Here is a 12226-nt window from a genome sequence, read left to right as displayed (position 1 = left end):
TAACAAGGATAGTATAAGATGCTTCATCAAAAAATTATTGAAATGTTTTTGTTGTTTAGTTTTGTTTTTGTTTTTGTTTTTTTTTAAGTTGTGTCTTTGAGACTCTATTTGGAGTTTTCTTGACAGAGATACTGCCATTTTCTTCTCTGACTCATTTTACAGATGGGGAAATTAAGGCAAATTTGGTTAAGTGACTTGCCTAGAATCAGAGTTATTAAGGGTTTGAAGCTATGTTTCAACTTGGAAAAATGAGTCTTCCTGACTCCAGGCCCAGCTCTCTATATTCATAGCATTCTCCTTGCCTACTTGCTTAGGAATCTTATCCAAAAAAGGAAATCAGGTTAGTTAGAGATGACCTCTCATTGATGCCAGCCAAGTTGACTCTTCCTAATCACCATTTCCTTTCCTAGGAATTGCCAACCATCTCTTTAATCATCTATTCAGAATTTTCTCAGGAACTGAAGTTCACTGGCCTATAGTTTGCAGATCATGTTCTTTTTCTTTTTTTTTTTTTTTAAAGGCGATCCACCTTACTTCATTCACATCTTTGCTTCAGGCTCTTTTCCCAGTGCCTGAATAAACAACCTTGGAGAAATCCTTTTGCTGTAGGCTGGAGAGAGAGAGACAAGACCTCCCTTCTAGCCAGTGTAGCCAAGTTAACAACAGCAGCTTTTCCAGCTTGAAGGCTTTAGCTTGTGCTGCTCCCAAAAACCTTTCTATGCCCAAAGAGTCATAGATTTACATGTTGAGAAGGGAATCAAAGATGATCCCGGTCCAGCTCTTTGATTCTATAGATGAGGAAATTGATTAAGATTTGCCCAAGATTAGTGCTCAACTGCATTAATGAACCTAAGTTGGGAATAGTTACCCAGCCTATGGTTCTGGTTCTTTTTTTTTTTTATAGTAACTTTTTATTGACAGAATCCATGCCAGGGTAATTTTTTTTACAACATTATCCCTTGCACTCACTTCTGTTACGATTTTTCCCTCCCACCCTCCACCCCCTCCCCTAGATGGCAAGCATGGTTCTGGTTCTGATTGGGAGTCAAGAGCACGTGTGATTCAGACCACTTAATCTTTCTTCTTTTAAATATTTCCCATTTTTCATATTGTGTGTGTGTGAGTTTAGTACACCCACACGTTTACTGGTTTTCTCCCCCTTTGTATGGTGAGCTTGAGGACAGGAACTCTCTTCTGCCTTTTTTTGTATCTCTAATACTTAGCATTATGCCTGACACATAGTAGGTGCTTAAAAATATATATTGACTAATGAAACTTTGGCAACTACTTCTCTCAGTCACAATTTCTTCATGTTGTTTGAATGATCTCTGGCTCTGGTTCTCTAGTGGGACTTTATTGCCATTTTAGCTCAGTGGAGGCCTTCTCCTGCTGATGATTCTGAGTCTTTCCTCCCTTTTCTTGAGCCTGTGACCCACTTATAAGTGCCCCCATCCCCTTTTCTGAAAGGAGTTTCTCTTTTGGAGGAGGAGGAGACATTGAAAAACCGTAGTCTTGAATGAAGGCTTTGATTCTCAGGATTCTAGAGCCAAGGGGCCTGGGCGCCGGCCACACAGGGTTGTATGTAGTAAGGTCTGTTTGTGTCCTTAGGAGGGTCACTTAGTTGATCATATTCTCCTGGCCCCACTCTGTCTGCAGCCCCAGGCTGGGGGGATGAATTGGGGTGAGCCACTCAACATTGAGGGGCTAGGTAGGAATGAATGAGGGCTCCTCTTGGTTCATACTCAGACAGTGGTCAGTTTTAGAAAAGTGTCCTCGGGCCACTCTATCTGTATGTTTCTCTTTCTACTTATCTTTTCCTTTGGTGAGAGGTAAGATTTGCCACGTCCTTTTGCCCTCCCTGTTAGTCATTAGCTATACAGGACTTTCTGTATATACTCTTTCCACGAGAAAGATTTAGAGAGAGAAGGGACTTCAGGAGTTTTTTGGCAAGTAGAAAGGCCCCAGTCCTGGTGCTGCTCCCAACTCACTCGATGACTCTGTGTCCCATTTCCTTCTTTGCAGACCTTTAAAGAAACGCTAGTTGTTGTTACAGTTATAAGCTAGACCCATTCTATCCCTATTACCTTGTGTATCCCTTTGGTTATCACGTGTGTCTTCTGTCATCCATGGTAGTTCTTTATGCTTCTTTAGTTCATTAAATGTTTTGGGGGGAGGCTGTAACAGAATTGTAGGGCAGTAGAAAAGAACATTAGCTCCAGAATCGGGGGTGGTTGTTGTTCAGTCATAACTAACTCTTTGTGATCTCATTTGCGGTTTTCTTGGCAAAAATACTGGAGTGTTTGACATGTCCTTCTTTACTTCATTCTACAGAGGAAGAAACGGAGGCAAACGGGGCAACATGTCTGAGCCAAATTTGAACTTTAGAAGTTGTCTCCTTGATTTCAGACCTGATGCTCTCTCTACCCCTAGGATCAGGGGATCTGAATTCAAATCCCACTTCTGTTCAGGTTTACTTCCTACATGATTTTAGACAAGGCATTTAACTTCCCTTTATCTCAGTTTTCTCATCTGTAAATTATGGGAGGCTGATATTAGTGACCACTGAGGTCTCTTTTAACTTTAAATCTAAGAGCCTTTCTGTTAATATTAATGAGCCAGATACTTTCTAGGTTCTCACTAATATGCTATGACATGTGTATCAAATAGATCATCTATATATTGCAGTTAAGATCTAAACATGGCTAAGTTTGACTATACTTTCCAACATAAGCATGAATTATTGGCAAAATCATGAACTTTGTTTTTGTTTATACTTTTGGTTAATGTTTTGAATAACAGCCTCCCTTAACTGTGGTTATTAGTGAATGAAAGTATGTTTGCATACACAAGGAAGCTTGTATTTTACAAGTCTCACCCGAGAAAGCTACCAGATATTTTTTGCTAACAACATGAATTCTGCTACAAGGCCTTAAATAATTAGGTTTGGAAATGGAAATATAAACTAAATCATAATTACTAAAATAGCCAAGAGTTTTCTTTTGTGGTTATTAGTCAGCCTTTGGTTTTTAACTATAACCAGTAATGGAGTCTGCAAATTGGTGAGCTTGACTTCAATTCCTGGCAAAATTCTAGAATGTATTATTAAAAGGACATTTAGTGAACATGATCACAAAGCCAGCATGGCTTCATCAAGGACTGGTCATGCTAGACTAACCTCATTTCCTTTTGTGATAGCATTAGGTTAGACTTACATAGAAAAGGGGAATAAGTGTAGATAGAACTTATCTTTGATTGTAATGAAGCATTTGTCAAAGTCTGATGCACTCTTTTGTGGAAAAGATGGAGAGACATGGGCTAGAGGGTAATCCTAGTTCTTCCTGGATCTTCTTGCTTATAAAATATCTTTAAAAAAATTTGTTTTTCACTGCCAGCCTTACCTTATTAGTTGCTTTAGCAATACCAACAACATTTTCAGGAGCATTCAACTTCTTTCTTTTCTGTCTTCCATTCAGAGCTTTGACCAAGTTAGGGTTTAAAATGTACATTCAAACCAGTCTTTTGAGACAGCCCCTCTTTTCTTCCTGATTGGATTTTTTTTTTCTTTGTAAAATTTTTATCAGGTGAATTTGGAACTGGTTGAATTATCTGACCCAAAACGTCACCATTAATGGGGTGGTGTAAGGGGATCTCTAGTGGTGATCTCCAGGGATCTGTGTTTGGTATTGTGGTATTTAGCATCATTCTCTGCACATCTTGCAGGCTTTGCAAACTGCCTGGTTGCCATGTGTGTTTGCTGAATTGGAGCTCATGTGCTGGGGCTTTCTTGGAAGAGGTTTTGCTTATATATGATGGGTTTTTCTCTTTTCTCATTGATTCTGAACTTGCTGGTTCTAGCTACTGCTTATGAAAAGGTCTCAAATAGAATTTAATTTAGAGCAAAGGGAAGGGAACATTTATTAAATGTCTACTATGTGCCAGGAACTGTGCTGAAATCCAAAACAATCCTGGGAGGTAGGTACAATTAGTATCCTCTTTTTATAGTTGAGGAAATTGAGGCAGACATATTAAGTCATTCACCCAGGGTCAAAAATTCTGGGGCTGGATTTCAATTCAAGTCTTCCTAACTCTAAATTCAGGCATTGTTCTCCATCTACTGCATCACCTAGTTGCTTTAATTTACCAGCCACTTTGCACCTCTTCGGTTATTCTCTCTTCTTCACAGTGAGAAGGCATCTTGTTGCTGTGATTCTGTATTTTCTGGTGAAAAGCAAGACTAGGGAAGGAAGGGGAAGTGAATAAGCTTTTTCTCCACAAACCACCTTGGGGATTTATGGGCCTCAAATTAAGAAACCCCAATCCAGTCCAATCTTGTCATTTTTACAAATGAGGACCGAGGCCCACTGGGATTAAATGACTCAATCCAAGATTACATGAAAAATAATAATAGAATTAAGATTTGAACTCAGGTCCTTTTATTTCCAATCTAGTGTTTATAGGCCTTTTGTTCCTGGTAGATCCTTGGGACATTTGATACATGGGACTTCTAGTGAGTCCCACTCATATCACTAATTATAGTTTAGGGGAAAGGTATGGCTGCTTAGCTATCTCTCTCCTACCCATTCCCTCCAGCAGATAGTATTCCAACTGTGATCATGCTTATCAGCAGCAGATCCCTGGTGTCCTACTCTTGCCATAGGATGTACTTTAACAGATGGTTCCCCACCCCCTTCTTCCTTTTCCTTTTATCATAAGGAACCAGCTATTCCCTCACCTCCCATTGACCCACCCTTTGCAAATCAGTATTTTTTCCAGAACAGGTAGAGGCAGTCTGGGCTTCCCAGCCACACTGTCAGAAAATCTCCCTGGGCTCCTAAAGATATGTTGAAACAACCTTTGCTTATGGGTCACACTAAAAGGAAGTGAACACTTGTCACTGCAAGGTTAGAAGATTCCTCCATCCATTCATTTAGTGAGTACCTCCTGTGAACCAGTATCACAGACAGAGACAATAGTGAAATAGTTGCTGTCCTCTGGGGGATTGCACTCTGCTGTTAATTGGATTAGAATAAGGATTCTTAAATTTTTTGGGTCCTGGACCTCTCAGAGAGTCTGGAGAAGCCTATGGATCTCTTCTTAGAACACTGTTTTTAAATACATAAAATCAAATACAAAAGAAACAAATTTTGTTGAAATTGTTATTAAAGTAATAATTAAAAAAAAAAGTTAATGGACTCCAATTTAAGAATACTTGGATTACGTAGACATCCTGTTGGAACCTATCAGTTCCCCAATGCCTAAAGAATAAAAAGCAAACTTCCTTAGTCTAGAATTCTAGGCCCTCCATAAACTGACTTCTCTGACCTCTCATCTTGCACTACTTTCTTTACACGAGCATTCTACTTCAATCAAAACTTGTTTATTTTTCATTTGAGGACTAATTGGTCCTTTTGCCCATGGTAAGCTCTATTCTATTTAAATGTTAGCCATTATTTATTATCTGCAGTCATTGAAAACCCAGCCATCTTTCAAGGGTGAGCTCAAATGCCATCTCTTCTGTGAGGCTGTCTCCGATTTTCCCTAATCAAAAGTACTGCCTTCCTCACTAGGGATTTTGAATCTTTTTTATATTACACTTACCTGTTATTACATTTTTGTCTTTTATCTGCTAGCTAGGAACTGAAAGAAGCCTTTGAAGGCAAGGGTCATTATTTATTTATGGGTAGCACTGTTGAGCCAACTAAAAGGAGAAGGACAGAACTGTGACAGACTGTTAGGAGATATTGAGGGGTAAACAGGACCTTTGAACATCCTTCAGATAACTTATACTTTCTCTTGGAAAAGGCAGTGGCCCTATTTGTTGAATTTCGAATAGGATTCTCAATAGAAGGAGGGTCAGTAGATAGGAGGGAAATTACTAACTATCCATCCATCAGGGAGGCAAAAAGGAAGTATGACAGTGACTAAAGCAAGTATTAATCTAAGGGATTGGGTTTATTTAATAATCTTGGAGGTCTTTGCTCTAGGATCTATTGGGCTAACTTTTGAATGTACTCAAACAAGGGCTAATCTGCTGGCAGGTCCAAAGTACTTGGATTGATCGTTTCTGTTTTCTTTCTTCTGGATCCTCCTTTTCACATTCTCTCAGCTAGAGCCCATCTGTAATAACAACTCATATTTTTTGTAAGAATTTTCTTCACCACCACTCTGAGAGAGTGGGTAATGCAAGTGACCATTTGTTTTTAGTCCCTTCCTGTGATATCATTGATATCATTCACTGATAAAACTCCCTCTGTCAAGGTAGATCAATATATGGTCAGTTTGAGAGAGTTGTTTGGAGGCAGCAAGAGATTAAGACTTATTCAGAATACTCAGCTGGTTATGTGTCAAAGATGGTCCTTGAATCCAGATTATCCTGATTTTGGTCATCAACCAGGTCATCTACCATGCTTTGTGGCCTCATACAGAGATTTCCTAGAGCCTGTTTTGTCCCCATTTCACAAACGAGTAAATTGAAGCTCAGAGGGGCTAAGGAGCTCTCTGCCAGAGTGATGCACCCAGGAAGGCACTCCCTCTGGAACTTGAATGTTGCTTTTCAGACACTGAGTTCAGTGAGATTTCTATAATATCCTCTGCCTTCTAAAAAGATTTCCTACTCGATTTTAAATAGAGGGTGTTACCTCTTCTTCAAAAAATGATCTATATACCCTGAGGTCTTTTTCATCTTCTGTGTAGTCATCCTTCTTATATTTATCTGGTTACTTGGATCCAAGTTTGCATGGCATTGAGGAGACTGGCAGGAGCTGAGCCCTCCCCATCCTGACCTCAGCAAAAGGCTGGGGAGGTTAAGACATTGAGGGCTTTGCTCCTTTTATGGGGTACTCCTCCTTCCTTCTCTTTCGTCTTTAATATGGTCACTGGTTTGGCTCTCAACATGTGGTTTGGATGTAGGACAAAGAAGCCAAGAGTATATTGCTTAAAAGGCCTTGCTTTCTCTTCTCTGGCCAAATTCACCAGAATTTACAAGAAAAAAAAAAGTTTTCTCTTGTTGGTATTACAACTGAGAAAAAAAAATTAATTCAATTCAACAAATTTTTATTAAGCACTGGTGTTTTGTGTCCTTAAAGCTAAAATAAAATGGGAAATGACATTTCAGTGCATCTATATAAATCAAAAGATTTAATCCAAAATAGTTACCAGGGAAGTCTGAGATACCAATTAAGGGACTTCTAATGGTCACTTTGAGAGGGGTAGAGAAGTTGTTATTTCTCTTAGGAACTAACATTGGGTTAGGAGGCTCAAGCAGGATATAGACTCTCACCTCCTCCTGGAAACTTTCCTCAGTCTGATGACTTATGGAAACACCAATTTCTCTTCTTTGAATTCCTGCAGCCTCATGGTATGGCTCCTAATTGTTCCCCCAATTTTTTTTTTTTTTCACATGCATTAGTCTCATTTCTCTAAGCATAATCTTGAACTCCATGAGAACAAGACTGTCATCTTTTTCTTTTTAGGTCCCTGAGTTAGTGTGGCTTCCTAAATTCAGAGATCCGCTACATCCAAACTTCTCTGCCTACAATATTTTGTCATACGACCTGTATCTATTTGATTTCTTTTTTCTTCTTACTCTAGCTACAATATACCCCATCCCATAAGAGTACCATTTTTATAATTTTCTTTTGCAAAGGAAAAGAGATAATACAACCTCAGAAATAATATATTATTATGTTATATAAAGCATATTATTAGAGGCAGCTAGGTGATACAGTGAAGAGAGTAATGGATCTGGAGTCAGGACAATCCAAGTTCGAATCCAGCCTCAGATATTTACATAATGGCTTTCTATCTCAGTATGCTCATTTGTAAATGAGGATAATAATAACAATAATAGCACCTTCCTCCTTAGATTGTAGTGAGGACCAATTGAGAGAATCTTGTAAAACAGCACTGTGCCTGATGCATAATAGGCTTTTAATATATGATTATTCCCTTATTATTATGACTAGGGAAGGGTGATGGACTGGTTGATGAGAGAAGGCCATAACAGATAGACAGCTTACATGGTACATTGGTACTCACCTAGATTACTAAGAAAGTAATGTATGTTCATCACCAAAAGAACAAGCCTAATCTTTTATTTTATATTTGTGTACTTTTATATATATAAGTACTTGAAGACTCAGATATAGTTTTTCTGACTCCAATTTCAGTGCCATTTCCACTGCCTACTAAGGCGAGTAACCTATTTGGTCTCTAATAATACAAGGTGCTATTTTCCGAGGTCATTCATAGTCTATTTCTTGGGTCTTTTTTTATCTTCATTGTGTAGTCTTCCTTATTATATTTTTTTCCTGGCTTTTTGAGTCCAAGTTTGTATGGCATTGAGGAGACAGTTTCTCCCCAAAGTCTTCTTCAAATTAAACATTACTACTTCCTTCAACCCATCCTCATCTAAGATGATGTAAGGTCCTCTTCTGGAGTTTCTCCTTCTTAAAGGAAATGTCTTTAATGTTCTTTTTTAACTATGGTGCCAAGAATTGATCTAGGTGAGGTCTATGTGAAAGTGTGTATAATTTTGTTTTTGTTGTTTAGTCATTTTGGGTTGGATCTGACTTTTTGTGACCCCATTAGGGATCTTCTCAGCAAAGATACAGGAATAATTTGCCACTTCCTTCTCCAGTGTTTTACAGATAAGAAAACTGAGATAAAAAGGTTAAGTGACTTATCCAGGGTCACATAGCAAGTGGGTGTTTGAAACTGAATTTGACCTTAGATTTTCTGATTCAAGGCCAGGTGCTCTATTCACTTCTCCACCTAGCAGAGCAAATAAGGTGGTGTTCTTACCACCTGAAAATTAAGAAAAATAAGAAAATTAAGAATGTGTGGCACATGAGTCAAACCTAGAGTTTTCAAAAGACAATCAGTATTGTGCCTTCTCAAAGTGTGGCAGGAAGGGAGGAAGGAAGAGGATCTGGAACTAAAGTTTTAAAAATAAATGTAAAAAATTATTTTATGTGTAACTGAGAAAAATAAAAATAATAAAGCCAAAAACAAAAACCAAAAGACAACCAGTTATTTTCCAAAGTGTTCTAGAAAGGAACAATAAATCTTTGAGCAAATGACCCAGTATTTATTAGGTTTGTCTTATCTCATTCCTCTATTCCAAATTCCACCCCCATCCCTCTCCACTTTTCTATAGGTAAAAGGCTTGTGATGATTCTTATGTTGTGTTGTTGTGAAAGATAATCCATGTTCAGAATCTTCCAGTCTATTTATTTTCTATGACACTATCCAGACAGACATGAGTATTTCTGAGAGTGAAGGTGACTCAGGGGATAGCTTGAAGTCTCCCCTGTTCTCAGTAATGATTAACTATTTCTATCAAAAAAAGAAGGTAAAGAGTTTTAGTTCTTAGGCCTGTGCTAAGATACATGCCAATATATTGTTTGTTGTTATTTTTTCCCCAAAGAATTACGCACAATTTCACACATAATGTATACCCAAGTACACACACACTTAACACTTCTTGTGAGAGAAGAACACTACAGACCAAAAAATGAGAGGAAGATTGAAGGCAAGAAATCCCTAATCTGTGACATCTTTCTTGAGAAAAAGCCATTTCCAGTCTCTTCAGAAATTGTATTGTATCACTTTTTACAAAATGGTAGAGATCATTTATCTTTTTAACAGCATTTGTGGCCTCTCTGAATATCTTTCTTCTGGCAGGGGAGGTTGTCTTTTTGGAGATGAGGAAAAGAGTAGATCTTCAATGAATAATTAAATGGTGCTACCAATTAGTAAAATCATCAAGGCTTCCCTGAGAGCCCAGGTCCATTACTCTGTATTAGTTGCTGGGGGCATTTGTCCCTCTCCTTTGGCAGCTCATTGTTTATATGTCAGCAAGACAAGACCCACAGGAAAGAACAGCAGAGTACAAAGCACGGCCTTCAAATACAATTCCCATTCAGGGCTGAGCTGTGTCGTTTGGGATATTATTGTTAGAACACTTTTAAGGGCTGGCAGACTTTTGCTGTGGAAAGGTAATATCGGCTTCATGGAAGAAGTTTATACTTGAGCTGGGCTTTGAGAGATGAATTTTATAAACAAACTACCAGGCAGGCAGCAAGCTGGTGATTAAATATACTTCACCTAGACTGTAGCTTAATTTATTACTTCCCCACATATACATTCTTTGTTATAGGATGGTGGGGGGCAGGGAGAGGGAATGAATTGAAGGAAGGGATCTGTGATTTTATCAGTGTAAGGAATTCTGGGTCAAGAAACTCCTATCGATTGAAGATCTCATTCTGGAACTTAGTCTTAGAAATCGTTATACATGAGAAAGAAAGAAGTTGGAAGAGGCCTTACTCTGAGGCCATCAAAAAAATGACCACTGTACCACATTGACCTCTATAGCATCATTGATTTTTTTAAAAGTTTTTTAATAATAGCTTTTTATTTTCAAAATACATGCAAAGACAGTTTTCAACATTCACCATTGCAAAACCTTGTGTTCCAAATTTTTCTCTCTCCCTTCCTTCCACCCTCCTCCCCTAGATAGTAAGTAATCCAATATAGGTCAAACAAGCATCATTAAGTTTATTTTAGGATAAAATTTTAAGAAGAAACTTCTCTGAAGCTTAGGGAGTAAGCATTTCATGATTTCTTTCCTCATTCTCAATTAGAAAGCTGAAATATCCCCTTTCTCTGGAGTACAGCTTAGTGTTTTGTTCATTGAGTAAAGACTTGGCTAATCATCCTGATAGTTGCTCAGTTCAACAGGGGATACAAAGATGGATATGCCAAGGATAGCTTGTTTTCCTAGGATCATCCAGTCTGGTAGGGAAGGATAGGATGACTCTAAAAGAAATGGTGTAAGAAGAGGACAAGCAAAGTTTCAAAAAAGATCTTGTCTAATGTTGAGATCCAATAAAGTACAATGAAAAGTGAAGGTTTGGGAGTGAAATGGCCTGGATTTAAATTCTGGTTTTGCCACTCACCAACTCTATAATCTTGGGCAAAGCAAGATTTAATTTGTAGGACTCATTCTCCTCCTTGGTTAAAAAAAAAAAAAAAGTTTTAGGCCAGGTGACCTCTGGGGTCCCTTAACCTCTCAGATAATGAGATGGGATTCCAATGGGGTTTTTCTGGAGGTTTGGATAGGATCTTCACCAAGTAATACATTCCAAACAATGGTAAAAAAAATAAAGTATGGAAGCCAGAAAATGAATGTGTATGCTTATGGATTCAGGCTTTTTTTTTTTTTTTTTCCTGGAGCAAAAAGTACAGTTGAGGGGGCAAACAGGAGAAAGAGAGAGAGCAGCAGTGGGAATCAGGACTAAAGCTATGGAGATCAGAATGTTTGGGCCTTTGTTTTCAGATTTTGGGGAGATTGCTCACTGGAAATATTCTTAACATCTGTTTTTGTTGGGAGAAGCTGCCACTTTGACTATGGACAAAAACTCCTGCTAGGCTCAGAGGAACTAGATTAGGGCTAACAGCATTTATGTACAGACTGGTACATTTTTACATGCATCTTTTAAGAGTGAGTTACATCTTTAGAAGACAAATGGTGGCAGTATAAAATTGTTGTTTATTCTATTGCATGGGGTTCTTCACCTTTGTCTTTGTCATGGACCCCTTCTTGAACCAGTGTTTTTGAATGCTTAAAGTAGAATACATGGGGTTGCAGAAGAAACCAATTATATTGAAATACAGATTTCAAAATATTTTCTTTAATAATTCTCAGACCTTAAGTTAAGAATATTTGCTCTATGATAAGAACATTTAAGCATGGCTTTTCCATATATCATTCAGGCAGCCCAGAGATAGCAATCGACAGTGCTCATTAGACCCCAGAGTCTGAAGGCTATCAGGGCTAGATGCTACCTGACCTTTGGGAAGAGGCTTGATTTCTGTTTTGTCAACTCTGTGACAGTTGAGTAGAAAAAAAGTGTCAAGTGATGAGCGTGTCTGGAAGAACCAGGAAAGAAAGAAGGGGAAGATGAAAGGCAAAATATTCCTAGTATCCTGAGTGTGTTAGGAATATGCCATCTTCTCCTCACACTTTACTCTCTTTCAGGTAAGATCCTGTTCCGGAGGAGTCACATTCGAGATGTTGCTGTGAAGAGATTGAAGCCCATTGATGAATATTGCAGGGTGAGTGTGCATGTCGGTGTGAATCTGTGTGTAGGGGGGAGTGGTGAATGTGCATGTGTATATTTACACAGGTGGTGTAAATGTCCCAGAATTATGGGTATAGTTCAAA

At 38.4% G+C, this 12226-nt stretch overlaps 1 protein-coding gene across 3 annotated transcripts in view; it reads left to right on the top strand.

Annotated features, from left to right (window-relative positions):
- SH3PXD2A (SH3 and PX domains 2A) overlaps positions 1-12226 on the top strand; it is a 319685-nt gene that overhangs the window by 133368 nt on the left and 174091 nt on the right. For all 3 annotated transcript variants that reach the window (XM_031955791.1, XM_031955789.1, XM_023496115.2), the window contains exon 4: positions 12041-12117. In XM_031955791.1, the coding sequence (XP_031811651.1) occupies positions 12041-12117 (77 nt within the window). The remainder of the gene's footprint in view (positions 1-12040; positions 12118-12226) is intronic.

This window comes from Sarcophilus harrisii, chromosome 2 (assembly GCF_902635505.1).
Source record: "Sarcophilus harrisii chromosome 2, mSarHar1.11, whole genome shotgun sequence".
Lineage (NCBI taxonomy): Eukaryota > Metazoa > Chordata > Mammalia > Dasyuromorphia > Dasyuridae > Sarcophilus > Sarcophilus harrisii.
This window is presented reverse-complemented; position numbering and strand designations above follow the sequence as displayed.